The following is a 14,663-nucleotide window of genomic DNA, read 5'->3' on the forward strand; positions in this document are numbered from 1 at the left end:
AGTTGTCCAGATATCCGCAGGGCCTCTGAAAAAGAGCGAGTGAACATAGTGGGCTGGGAGGTTGTATTGGAAGGTGGTGGTGGTGTGGGGTGGGTGGGTGTGGGGGGGGGGGGACTTCACTCGGAGTCGGCGGTTCACACGGTTTCATTGTGAACACCAGCAGGAGTATAGCTAGACCACAGAACTACAGAGAGGCAACGGAGCGATTCGATGTAAGTCGCCACCCAGGTTCTGGAGGCGGAACAGAACCAGGTTTAGTCGGAGCAAACAGCCGGACCGGACTGCTGATCCTGCTGGGGGGAAAGAAAAGAAAAGAGCTGCTGTTTGGGGACCCGAGCGGCCCGAAGATGTTGGTTCTGAGGATATTTGTTCTGCTGGGCCTGAGCAGGATGTGTCAAGGTGAGTTAATCATCCTTTTACATCATGATACACACCACCTGTTAAAAGTGTAGGCAAACTGGAAGCTGTAGCCGTGGCGTTGGAACTACTTGGGCCGTCTGAATAAGAACGTATCAAGGGTTTAATTCTGAAGTGAGATTTCCACCATTTGAAAAAACTGGCACCTACTCTTATCAAATGATTAATAGTTTGAAACCGAGGCTAATTATGGTATTTGTGCAGACTGGAACCTTATATTTTATAGATATTGAATGATGAGCTTGAGGTAATATTTCCCCTTTATAATATTTTTTGTTATCATAGTTATGGATATACTCCTAGTTGATGTTCTGTTAAAGATAAAACCATGTGTATTTTTGTAGTTTTTATAAAAGATTATTTCAGCAAATCTCTCAGGCTTGCTTGTTCACGGTTCTCATGTATGCGATTTGGGTTTTTTTTCATCGTTGTCATTGTTTCAGTTTCCCCCATGTACCAGGAAGGTGCCCTTTGCTTTTGCTGATAAAGTGAAAAAAGTATAAATCATGTCTAATTTCAGCTCTATTGTTCATGCTCGTTCTCTGTTGTGATTTTATGGTCCCGCACACACCTGCCAAGCCCATTGTCCAATTCCATCACATTCCTCATCGCCACGGTGATGACCTTCGACCTTTATCAAGTCCCAGCCCACTCCATTTCCTGTTGCTATTCGCTTCTTCTGGAAACTTCCTGTTTGTGTCAGGCCCATTTCCTGTTCCCCTTAACAGCCCGTATCAGGACCCACCTTTCATGGCTTGGCCTGCATTGTTATGAATAGTTGCTAATGCTCTCAAACAATGAGCGGTTTGAATATGTGGGTCAGTTAGTTCCATGATCAAACCTTTATGTAAAAATAGACTGCATTGTGAGTTTAATCACCGTAATCGTGAATATATCAGGCCCAGAAACCTGAAATCAGACTCAAAGTTGGGTGGTCACTTCATTTCTAGTCTATGACCAATTACCAAAAATATGTATTACTATTAAAGTAATACTTATTTTTGATCAGATTCACTTTATTTGCCAGGTACCATACATAAACATGAATGTGGCAATGACCTATCGTTTACCTGTAAACACAGCTCATGCCAACAGTAGACTATCCATTTTAACCACAATAACATTCAAGTTATGTGTAACTTTGCCGCTCTGTTGCCAGTTTTTGCACTAACCTACATTTGCCTCCACAGCTGCATCTGCCGATCCGTGGGGCCAGTGTCCGGTCACCAGACAGTGTAAGGGCAAGTTCGGAGACGGGTCATGTGACAGGGAGTGCATAGAGCCCGAGTGTCTCAGAGACGGCTTCGACTGTCTGAAGGACCGGGGCCACTGCAAGTAAACATTCAACCTTTAGTCTCCACCTTCAACACAGCTGTAGGACCTCAACTCATAGAAAATTTTAAAAAATTAATTTAATTTTTTTGTTTTTTTCTTATTTTATGCCAATTGTGATTGATCCTTTTTAACACTGATTCTAATTCAAGTCAAGTTTTTGTTTTTTTTTGACATTTATTCCATTTTATTTATAATTGTTTTATTGGCTGTAAGGTACTTTGTAGTAGTAGTAGCAATTGTGATATTATTTGTAGTAGTATTAGTAATAGTATTAGTAGTAGTAGTATTTTAACCTTTATTTAACCAGGTATGTCCCACTGAGATTAAGAATCTTTTTTTCTAAGGGAGACCTGGCCAAGAAACCTAATTAATAGGCAACTTAAGCCCTAACTGCCTTTCATTATTACTATTAACATCATTATTACTATGCTGAAAAGTAATGAATTACTCATAGTCACCAGTTTCCTGTCCTGACATTTCCTGTTCTGTCTCCTTCTCTCTCTCTCTCCACATGGCCTTAGTCCGGGTCACATCCAGTACTGCCGCGATCACTACGCCAACTCCCACTGCGAGCAGGGCTGCGACAGCGCCCCCTGCGGCTGGGACGGCAGCGATTGCTTCAAACGCAAGAGCCCCCTGTGGGCCAAAGGCACCCTGGTCCTTCACACCCGCATCCCCCTGCAGCGGGGCTCCTTCTCCAACAGCTCCCTGCTCTGGGCCCTCAGCGTCATCCTCCAGACGTCACTCAAGCTGAGAGGCTCCGCCCCCCTCGCCATCAACAGGGACTTATTCGCCTTTGACCCCCAGCAGCTCGCCGACCTGCTGGCTCAGGCGTCCTCGGTGGACTCCAATGGGTGTGTTGAGTGAAATGTTACTGTCAAGAGTGGTGTTATAATTGGGAGTGTCAGAAATAATGAGCATACTTGCACTTATATGAATATAAATATCTATTTTGTGTCCATTTTGGAAGCAAATGATTACCTGAAGTTCATTGTTAAAGTGTTATCATTTTGCCAAGGAAGGATTTAAGTTACCTACTATAACAAAAGTGCAATATTTTGTTTAAATTTTGTGCTACCAATCATTTTGTAAGGGTAAGTGTTGCTTTTTACAAATGGTGGATGTCAGAATGCTTTAAAACTCTTCAAATTTACATTTTATTAGCTTCGAAAGCTCATCCACAACACTGACTTTGCTTCTGAATCCACACACCTACTCTTACCTACTGTTTCCTACTGTTTACCTTTTTCTCTCTCTCCCTTTCCCAGCTCCCTCCTTTTCCTCCAAGTGGACAACAGGCCGTGCTCCCGTCTTCCCTCTACCTGTTTCCCCTACGCCAGCGAGGCGGGCAGCTTCCTGCGTGCCGTAATGTTGCTGAAGCCTGCGTCGTTCCCCTCGCTGCCAGAGCTAAAGGCCATCATCAGTATCAGAGGCGTGCGAGAGGAAATAGGAAGTAGAGAGGAGGAAAAGGTGGAAAAGGAAACCAAAGGTAGGCCGACATGTCCTGTCTCTCCCACAAGCGTGTCCTGTGTCTGTGTGTGGGTGTGTGTGTGTGTGTGTGTGTGTGTACATGGGTGGATGTGTGCAAGCTCTCTCCCACACACACATCCAGCTTTGAATTCCATCCAACTAAAACAATACAAAACACCTTCCCATTTCCAGTCTGTAGATGTTGTTCACTGTCACAGATTGGAGTTTTGGTTATACAGACATTTCTCGGATGCAGAGCTGCTCTGACGGCAGAAATAATCTGATTGGTTGAGTTAAACCTCAGTGGGCGGAGCCAAAGAACCATCGTTTTTCAGAGCACAAATTAGCTAGCTGGTAAACTTGAAAGGCAAAGAAGGAGCTCTGGTAAAAAAAAATAATAATAATAATATAAAAAGAACTTCTAAAAACAACAACTTTTTTATATGATTCATGCATGACTATGATATGTATGATGTTGGAAGGTCAGCAGCTAGCTAACTAGCTTACCTAGCTAGCTATAGGCCAGTATGGCTAGTTTGAACTTGGAAGGTCAGCTAGGCTAACTAGCTAACCTACATCACTTAGTATGGTTAGATTGCTTTTTGTCAGTTAGTAGCAGAGCGCTACGCTTCATAATATTAACTTTCTCCTCTCTTACCTCTTTGTCTTTTTCACTGGGCTTCAGTCTAATGTTACTTGGCCAGAAAAACGGTTTCTTTGGCTCCGCCCACTGAGGTTTAACTCAACCAATGAGATGATTTCCTTATCCAGAGCAGCTCTGCCTCCGAGAAATGTTTATATAACTAAAACTCCAATCTACTCTACAGTCACACAATTCTTTATAGTCATATAATACTTTTAACAAAACAGTATTTTTTTTGGTAAGATGAAGTTTCCATTCTTCTTCTCGAAGAGGCGACCCCTGCGTGGCTGTGGGCGGTGGTTGCCATAGCGATAGGCCTGGTGCTGGTCCTGGCCCTGGCGGTGTTCCTGGTGATGAGGAGGGTGCGGCGGCGGCGGGCGGAGCGGGAAGGCGGCAACAGGGTGAGGCACCGGTCCACCGTGACGGACAACGACGGCGGCAGCAGCAGCAGCAAGGCCTGGACGCAGCACGCACCCCACCAGGAGCAGAGGGTCCGGTCCAGCAGGGAGAAGGACAGGAACGGGCTGCGGAAGAAGAAGAAAGCGAAGGAGGCGGAGAAGAAGAGGAGGAGGGAGCCGCTGGGGGAGGATGCCATTCGGATGCGGTGAGGGGAGGTGGAGATGTTTGGGAAGACAGGAACGGATGTTTTGTCTGTTAAAACAATGATGTCAATGGACATGTATCCTGTATGATAGTTTCAACCATTAAGAATCTAGAAGACTAGATGTCACTTTGTCTATCAGTCCATTAAATTTTGCCCCTTTTTCTATCAACTTTTTTATATTTATCAAAGTGAAAACAAATGAACATATAAAATGAATAAATAATATTGAATACAGATTATTATTGTTATAGGTGTTCCCAATATTGTCACATCCTCACAGCCCCCATTAGTGATTTGTTAATACTGGATATGATAACGTTTTAGTCAACTGATCACAGTTGTTGATTTAATGCAATTGATAGCATCACTTTAGAAATTTCACATTCTGCTGTTTGGCTGCATGAATATTCAATGTGTCATATGTCCATGAAAGACAGTTTTCATTGTTTGATGTTAAGCAGGTGAGGCCGTTTCCATTGAATTGCCACCAATTTTTTGGCAGCAGTTATGCCTGCCAGAATAATTAGTTGGAGATTAACAGAAAAACATTCACATTCAGAGTTATAATTTAAAAGAAAAACAGCAGGTGGAAATACAACATTCTTCCCTGTTATTAATGATAAGGCCAAAATTCATTAAGATATTGCCCTTTTTCAGCTTTTATTTTGGCAGGAGAGTTTTTTTCTGAGCATACACTACACACTCTTTTTCAGCACTTTTCTGCTTTACATTTATATATTCACATTCATTCACACCTTGAAGCTGCCCAGTGCAACCACAGTTTTCTACTGTTGGATACTGAGTCGCTCCACTGAAGCAGCTGAGGGTGAAATACTCTGCTCAAGGGCATTTCAACAGTAGTTGTTGAAGGAGGGAAGAGAGTTACTCATTAACTTTCCCTGCCAGTCCAGGGATTTGAACCGGCAACCATCAAGTCACTAGCCAACTTCTCTAACTTTTTAGGCCACCACCACTACCATCTAATCTATTTATCAACCCAATTAACAAGTATGGACTGTAGGGTCAGAATATGCCCATCTCCTAAACAACTACTACCCCACCAGGGATGTTTATGATTAGGACAATATACCGCTAAAATAGTCGTACTGTTCACCATTGTGTGTGGGTGTTTGTGTATCCTGCAGAGCTCTACAGTGGCATTTTTACGTGCTCCTAAATTAAAAAAAAAAACACACTAGTATCACAGGAAAATGTAGGCTACCACTGCCACAGAATGCCTTTTTCTTAAAGCCTCATACCAAAACTTTTCTTGGATTCCAGACCTCTCAAAAGGGACTTGGATATAGGAAGTGACACGGACTTTACCCAGAGTTCAATGGAGGACATCAACGCGCGGTGCTCCAGACGCCAGGAGGACGCCTCCATCTGCGACCACAGGACCCAGGAGCAGAAACACTACCGCTCAGGACACTCACAGCCCCACAGGGCCATACAGCGTAAGGACACTTCCTGCTTACTCTGTTGTTGTTGTTGTTTGTTTTGTTTTTTTTCAAGGGGGGCGAGCAGTCCACACAGCTTTAGAAATTGTATTCTTTATTCAAACTGGGAAAGCACATGTGGTTCCAGAGATGGGGGACGTAAAGGAATACACAGAGTTTTTGGGACATTGGCTCATTGGTCAATTTAGCCGCTAAGTGATGAGAACATAGACACCAAAATCATCCATGTGTCCCCAGTAGATCATCTGCTCCAGTGCTCCTTGCTAATATTTTAGCATAAACTATTGAGAGATAGTAGGCAACTAGAACTAAAGGTGAGAAAATGAGAACTTGTAGCAGCTCTAAAGCAAAATGGTAAGTCATTTTAAATAATCTGTGGTTAAGTCTAGTTTGTGTAGGACATTGGTAAAATATCCACAGAATGTGATACAAAAATAACATACTGTTTTGAACAAGTGAAAGTGGTGAGCAGTGAGAAACTGTACAACTGAAAATCACTGCACAGTGTATAAATATGTGGTTGCTCACCTGAAATTGTTCCAAAAATAAACAAAGGGATCAGTTTAAGCCATACAATAGGCAGTAAACTATACATATCCTTCCATAAATATACTTCCAGCTTATAATATAGTTTATATCATATATGAATATTCATATCAGTATCTATAACCTAACATGCCTCAGTTGCAGATCCACCTAAAACGATTCTTGTTCTCCCTCAGCTCCGCCAAGAGGATGGGAGAGAAGTGCCGTCCCTCCTCCTCTGCTCAGTCCGCCTCAGCAGGTCTGTCCCGCATTTTCTGTCTCAACAACGTTACTTTTACTTCACCGGCGAACATCCATGTTGTGAGCAGCTAGTGTTATTTAGGGCTTAGATATGACCATCAGGGTTATTTTGATTTATTTTCTGACCCGTGTCATTATACACATCTTTCCTCTGTTCTACCATTTCCCACCATATTGTGTTCTGTTGTCATTTAGATTCTTTTATCCAATTCAGTTGTCTTTTCTTGGTTTTTTTCTCTTGTGTGTGTTTTTATCGTTGTATTTTAGTGTCGTAGTTTTTTAAGCACTTGACTTATATGTTTTATTACTGTGCAAATAATAACTTAAACTGAGCTATTCCAGCGTGTTAGATATTAATCCCGGCTGGGTTTTGTTGGCAGTCTGCCCCGGTGCAGTGGTGCGGCCCGGACGGCTCTGTGGTTCTGATCCGGGCGGTGCGCAGCGGGCTGGACAGAGTGGTGCTGGAGCTGCTGCGAGCAGGAGTCCCAGTCAACAACACTGACCATACTGGTAATGCCTCACTGTCCCAGTTACTACATATGAGTTGATCTCAATGTAGCAGACCTGAATGTCTGCCTCAGCCACAGATCTAGGTCAAATAGTATTTGCATATAATTGTCGGTGCTCGTTTTAACCTGCTTGAAGTACCAGATGGGTAGGTTTTGCCATATAGGACAATATGAGTGTCCGAAAGTTTAGAAAATCACATGAAAGTATTTGAGTGTCGATGAAGTAAACCCTACACATCTGGTAAACCACGCAGGCTAAAACAAGCATGAAGAATTCAAGGGTTTTGTGAAAAAGGGGCGCAAGTGACATTTTGGCAGAAAATGAGTGTTATATATCATTGGAAAGTTCTTGTTGGGCTATCTGGTGGTCAGAAGAACACATTAGTAATCATAAAAAAAATTGAAATAAAGTGGAAAAACCAAAAGACTCAAGTGAAAACCCTAGATTAAATTTGGTTAATAGCTTATGTTATGTTTTGAATAAAAAGATGCAATCATTTAAAGTTTTGGTTTTTCTCTGCTATTAACTATAAAATTAGGAAATTGTCACTTGCGCCCCTCTAGCTCTAAACCCCCAAATTACTTACAAATGCATCTGGACCAATGTCACCAAATCATCGTAAGATCCAACCACTCTCAAAGCAAATGTTATGTCATCACTCTGGACGGGGGCAGAGATTGAGGAATGCTGCTTTAAAGCTCAGCTTAGAGAAAAAGATACATATTTATATTTGTGGAAAATAAATCAACACCATGTCATAACGGCTCATGAGCAAGCTGCTAATTCTGACGTCTGTACACTGAGGGGTTGAGTAACTGGTGTAACTTACCCCGTCTCTCTCACATCCTCTTTTTGTGTCCCTCCTCTCCTGTTCTGTTCATTTCTCCATGGCTTCCCTCCTCCTCCTCCTCCTCTCTCTCCAGCCCCCCTGCTGCCCTCCTCCGACTCTGAACAAAGTTAATGCGCTCTAATGCCCAATCTTGGGTCGATGGACATATTAACTTTGTCGCTTGTCTCTTCGTCCTTCTTCCTCTTGCTCTCGCCGTCTCTTGGACCTCTGTCTTTCTATCTCCCTCTTCCTCTCTCTCTCCTCCTTTTGTTCTACCTCTCTCCATCTTTTTTCCCTCTTCATGTCACGTTCTGTCTCTCTCTCTCTGTTATCTCTTTCTCACTCCGGCTGAAGTAATTAATTTCCAGATCCCTCCATCCCTCCCTCTCTTAACCATCTGGGCTTGACTCTGTTGTGTAATGGTTGTTCATTGGCTGACTTACTCCCTCCCTTCTTCCCCCTCACCTCCCTCCACTCTGAACGCACCCTCTCTCTCCCAGGGAGATCAGCCCTGCACTGGGCATGCTCAGTAAACCACCTCTCCCTAACAAGAACCCTCATTCGCTACGGGGCGGCTGTGGACCTGCAAGACAACAAGGTAAGATTTAAATGTCGTCTTATCCTATGATTGTTAAGGAAACCAAAGAATTCTGAATTGTGACCCAAATGTTTAAAGCTGCACTAGGCAACTTCACACAGGTAACCGTTCGAAAAATGTGAACTTCAATACCCAGAAATCCTGTAATGTGATGTCAGTAAGCTCGTGTTGTGCATGTCTGCACTTGTATTACTGTAAGACGCGTTGAATTAAAGCATCCTCCAAATGTCATAGGAATATATTATGATAATGAGGCCACTGTTTCTCTGATAGGGCGAGACAGCTCTTTTCCTCTCCGCCCTCCACGGTTGCTATGATACCGCCAGGCTCCTCCTCATCAACGGCGCCAATCTGGAGCTGCACGACCGGAGGGGGCGTCGTCCGATCGATGTGGCCAGGGAGGGGATCCACCACCAGGTCCTGGAGCTCCTGCTGGCTCACCGGGTGCAGAGGGGGCCCGTTCCCGTGGAGCCAGCCAATGACATGCTGTGGGAGGAGCGTGCTCTGATGTACTCGCCCTGGGTCGGGTCGCAGGGCCTGCCTGGGAGAAGCGCCTCCTTCTCTGGGGTCATAGGGCATCGAGATATGACCCCACCGCCGCAGGGGTAAGGGTTCAAAAATATAATGCAAGCACACATTATATGTATTCCTATTCATGATGTGGATCCAGAAAGGTAAGTGACATGTTTTGGATCTGCTCATTTGCATTCCGGGACGTATTAAAGTCCCTATGAAATGAACCTCCATTACTTTTACTTCCAGGAAAAGAGAGTCTCTTTAATGGTGACCTCATGCTGCACCAGTAGACATAAATAACAATTCCAACCAATAAAACCATCCCGTTTTTGAACAGTCCTGCCTCTCTGCGCCTCCCATCAAATAAAACATATTTTCTCTTCCTATATTCCATTGGTTTACACTTTTGAATGATCCCACGTTGCATTATGTCCCGCCCCCCACATCCTGTTTCAAAAGGAAATACATCAAATCAAGGAAGTAAAGATGCTGTTTCATGGGGTCTTTAAAGATTCTGCCAACTTTGCTGCTTATGTGTCCCAATCTAATACTGTGATCCCCCTCTTGTCTCGCCAGTGATTGGTCGATGGGCCGAGTGCAGTACCCCGCCCCACAGAACTGGCGACCGCAGCTCAACCAATCAGCAACAGCCCTGGTCCCTCCAAGGGTCATGGGCCGCTCACCTCGACCAATCAGCACCTTACAGGAGGTGACATCAGAGGACGAGGATCGCGAGAGGCTGCAGGAAGTCCCCAGAGCAGCGACACCTCACTTCCTGTCACCACAGCCCGCCCCTCGCCAGCGTTCCTTTTCCTGCACCCAGCATGCATTGCAGCGTCGCTCCAGCGCCCACCAGCCGGAGCCCAATTATGTTATCGTAACAGACAAAACAGCCAATGAGCCCATAGAAAGAGTGATCGTTCCCCCTCCCACGGAAGCTGCCGGCCAATCAGATCGTCAGCCAGTTGCAGATAACAGTGAAAACCCCAACAGAGTAGAGCAAGGAGCAGCGAGCGCCACGAGTTCAGAGCAGAAAGCCAGAGGTGAGCGGCTGAACAACGCTGCTGACTCCACACAAACAGCCTTGTAGAGGAGAGGAGCAAGCAACTAATTCCCTCAAAAAACATTCAGCGACTATGTCCTTTCCATTCAGTCCATAAGATTAACATCAAAGAATGTCAGATGTTCAAGGAGGTAAAAGGAGATTACTTTTAAGGGCCCAAAGCTGAAGGGAACCCCAAAAATGTCTTGATTAGCCATCATTTTGGGGCCTTAATGATCCTCCAATATGCATATATTTGGTATTGTCTGAAGGATTTGCTTGTTATCTTTGCTTAGAGCTTTGTTGCATCCCTGTCAGATTAATACAGAACTAAGAGAATCAATCCCAAATCACTTTAGCAATTTTCATTTTTCTAGGTTTACTGTTACCTGTGGATTTACTGTTACATGTCACAGACAAATAGTTCAAACTGTGGGATGCTCTCAGTATTCTAATGCTAGTAGGTATAAGAAAAACATGTACACATGTTAGAGAAGGGTCTTGAGTCTGTTCCAAATCATACAATGATATCACCACAATCAAACTGATTTGCTCAACCTTAACCATTATAAGTTCAAAGATCTTAGGGATTTTTTTAAACATTACTATAAACCTGCATTTGGCACTTTTTGGACATTTTATGCCAACCTAAAACACAGAAATTATTTTTTTACCTGGAGAAACTCAGCACTCTCTCTTTTTTAAATATTAACTATCAGTTCTTTCAAGGCTTAACTGCAAGTTTTCTTAATATTACATTTTATAATATCACATGTCCAGTTGTCTCTGTGATGAATGTCAGTCTAACAGACATCACAGACAATCTTGTGAAACTGCAACATCTTGTGAATCTTGGTACCAAATATATGCATGTTGTCTTGACAAATAACAGATTTTATTCTGATTATTGCACATATATTAAAGTGTGAATTATAAAAAAAATATGTGTAAAGTTGCACATAATTGTCAAAACCCTTGTTGATACATGCAATAAATTGAATTTTTAATACAAAGGAAACTGTATGGATTTTTTGCCTTTTTAAAGTCCAATACATCATAAACTGAATATGAGCATCGGACCAGATTGACCTCCGTTTATAATCAGAATCACAGTCGCTTTAATCGCAAAGTACAATAAATACAGAAATTTCTCTTGGTGATATTGATGCAGGGAGACATTACAAGTTTCATCAATTCTATTACCACTTGTCATTATTATCACTATACATATATACAGTAAATTACACATTCTATAACTGTATGGCTTTATGGTTGCATTTCTGAAGGATTTGGATCAAATATGATTCTATGGTTCAGTGTTATAAGAAAGCTCTACAGCAGCAGCCACTGTAGCCCATTCATTTTATATAAAAGTTGTAAATTTGATCTATAGGTATGCTGTAATACCATACTCATGTGTCTCAAATGGGGCAGATGGGTAGGGGGGGGGGGGGGGGGGGTGCTTCTATAATATCTTCCACATAGGTGACAAGCGGCCACCTATTAGTCACACCTAGTGGCCAAGGTGAGACTAACAGAAACAGAAATAAACATTTAAATCGTGGGAATCTTTAACCCAAATGCAAACGTGAGACCAAATTGCTTTTGCCAAACGAGTTTTACTTTTCCAAATGTGCGGCTGTTAAAATTTACCCGTTCTCCTCAGTAAAGGTGATGAATAATTTCATTAAAGAGATAAGAGAAAGAGACTGGATTTTGAATTTTTAAAGTGAAAATCACACACTGACGCGTGCATATAGGACCTTCGCAGCACGTGTGTAGGCTGTAACACCTCTTACACATTAATCTTATTGGAAGTCTGTTTTTTCCTATCCCGAGAAAAAGGCTCCTGACATTAAATGAGAATGAGAGAGGAAGACGTTTTATGCGTCAAACGTTTTCAGTTCAAAATTTCATGATCTAATATGGTCTAATGCTAGAATATTACACACAGGAGGATAGCCGATGAGGTGACGCGATGGGAACCTCTGTCCCGGTGCTCTCCCTTGGGAAAAACCAGGAAGAAGACAAATGATGTTTACAACCTGTCAGAATTCAAACTGTATTCTATTAGAATAATTAAAAGGCTGCTGCTGACAGAGGGAGGCGAGGCTTCCCACCGCCACACGGCGCCTGGCGGCCAGAAAACACCTCTCAGGTGTTAAAGACAAAAGTGCCCGCTTTCTTTCTCTTTCACACACACACACACACACACACACATTGGCGCGCAGGTGATAGGCGCGCTTTAACACCTCCGATTGTAATAGGCCTCATTAGTCCTTCCCACAGGAAGCAGCAGTGTAGTGAAACCTAACCACACTTCACACAACACTTTAATTTGAGAAGCAGAGTTGGCCCAACTGATCATGATGATGATCTGACAGAAATCATTAATGTAATTTTATAGCAAGTTATAGGCCTACTATTTATCAGACTAATGAAAATTGGATGTTTTTAAGATAATAATAAAAATGACCCTAGGCTACTATTTCGATGTGGTTTGTGTGACAGTTTACCTCGTGCTGATGCTCACCGAATAGAGATCATGTTTATCCATGGTTTCAGATTGGAGCAGATGTGGGGAGACAATTGAGTTTAGTCTCATGGGTTTATGTAAATGATTTACTAATGTATGTGCTCTGAGACAGAAAACATTCTCTGAAACACACTGTCTTCATTTAACTGCAGTGTGTTGTAGCTACAGCGCAGACTCCATCAGCTGGATAGGTCTTTGTTATGCGCAGTCTTCTAATTGGCACGCGTTTGACCCAGAGGTGTGAAGTATGGGCTCGTGCTCTTTCACCCAGGTGTTAGTTTTGTAGGACAGGAGATGAAAGGCTTTTTTTGTTCTCTCACATTGGATACAATTCTATTAACACGAGCCGGGGAAATGGAACAGCCCATAACCAAACCCTCCAAAATCCTTCAAATATTGTGATGAGTTTCCAATTCAAGTTTGCAGTTTTCACTTTTCCTTCCATATGAAAACTGAGATATGGGATAATCAATTACTCAAAGTGACAGTGCAATTCCAACAGTGCAACATTATCTTTATCACAAATAATACCAAATAATAGCCCATGTCTGTCAAAATTTGAACACAATATTCTCAATTTCTGAGTAATGTCAAAGTTCACCTCATGTCTGAAAAATCCCTGCGTAATGGCCACAAGTTTTTACGTTTTGATTCTATTTTACAAAGTCCTTCTTTCAGAAAAACGAAAAGTCACTGTTATATTTGCAATATTCTTATATAGGGAATTATAGTGTGCATGTGGTGTAACAGCGGGTTTATAGTGACCTTATCTTACTCTATGGTATTTGTTTTTTATTTCATATGGTAACTATATAGGGATATATTCCTATGTTATTTGTTGTGTTATAGTGTGTCATTGTAAAATCTATTATTTGAATCTCGATTGTTGTAGTTGTTTTTCATAGGGGGATGCAGCAGCTGTAGGTTTTCTGACACTCGGCTTGAGTTCAGGTTTCACCACATCAACCTTTTGTGTTGAGCATGTGCCGGTGTTGGCGCACAGCAGGTGAAGCGTGTCTTAACACCTTGGTGACAACTGGACTTTCAGACGACTCATCATTTGTCTACAAAGCTGGAGCCGCTTAATTTAATAAATAATAGAGTTATATAGACGAAAATCATTTCCTGCTTGAAAAAAGAAAAATACTTCCAAACTTGTTGTTCAGTGTCAGATGTTTGACTTATTCTGTAAATTCAACCTTCAGCCAACTGCGCCTATAAGGATGCAAATTCATCCTTGTGCAGCATTGCAATTAACATAAGAAAATCATTAAACCATACAATTTTTTATAATAAATGCATAATAAATGCATGAATTATGCTGTGTAAAGAAAACTATTGACGTATTGAGTGGTTACAATAGGCAATAGTATCAAGATGAACCTGTGTTATAATCTATTGAATGGGTGGCGTGTGGCAAGTGATCGCACATTGTCCAGACTTAATGGCTTTATTTATTGGAGTTTAGCGGAGGTCTGTCTGCTGCTAACACATACAGAACAAGATGATTCAGTTTGGGAGAAGGTCCTCCAACTCTTTCTAGTGGGAATTGATTTGAGTATTTGTGTCTAACACCGACAAACCAAGTTCGGTTGTTTCAGTGTGGAAGACGTGGGAGAAACTCCTCCAGCTCTTTCTCATGGGAAAATGGAGCAGAGGGTCTAATCACACTTTATTACCTGTTAGAATCGATACATCAAGTGTTTGGAGGAGAGGTGGCTCTCGGGTTCCCACACGCGCACGTTGGCCAGTCAAATGGAAATTACGGATGCAACTGACATAAAGAAATGCTCCGTCGTTTGGTTTTAATCCCTCAATTTACCAGATATTCATTTGCAGAGCCGTGCGTAAAAGGAACGATTTTACGCATGCTGCCACAGTTGCTCTTGTAGTTTTTATAGAGCGGCTATGAGCTAC

At 42.4% G+C, this 14,663-nt stretch overlaps 1 protein-coding gene across 1 annotated transcript; it reads left to right on the forward strand.

Annotated features, from left to right (window-relative positions):
• Window positions 1–232: 232 nt before the first annotated feature.
• On the forward strand, window positions 233–11,215 carry notchl (notch receptor, like). Its single transcript, XM_071900973.2, has 11 exons — window positions 233–399; window positions 1,608–1,752; window positions 2,274–2,606; window positions 3,021–3,241; window positions 4,136–4,469; window positions 5,751–5,926; window positions 6,652–6,713; window positions 7,096–7,225; window positions 8,555–8,652; window positions 8,926–9,257; window positions 9,745–11,215. The coding sequence occupies exons 1-11, from the start codon at window positions 348–350 to the stop codon at window positions 10,256–10,258; spliced, it is 2,397 nt and encodes a 798-aa protein (XP_071757074.2). The 5' UTR covers window positions 233–347; the 3' UTR covers window positions 10,259–11,215.
• The last annotated feature ends 3,448 nt before the right edge of the window (window positions 11,216–14,663 follow it).

This window comes from Centroberyx gerrardi, chromosome 12, assembly GCF_048128805.1.
Source record: "Centroberyx gerrardi isolate f3 chromosome 12, fCenGer3.hap1.cur.20231027, whole genome shotgun sequence".
NCBI classification, from domain to species: domain Eukaryota; kingdom Metazoa; phylum Chordata; class Actinopteri; order Beryciformes; family Berycidae; genus Centroberyx; species Centroberyx gerrardi.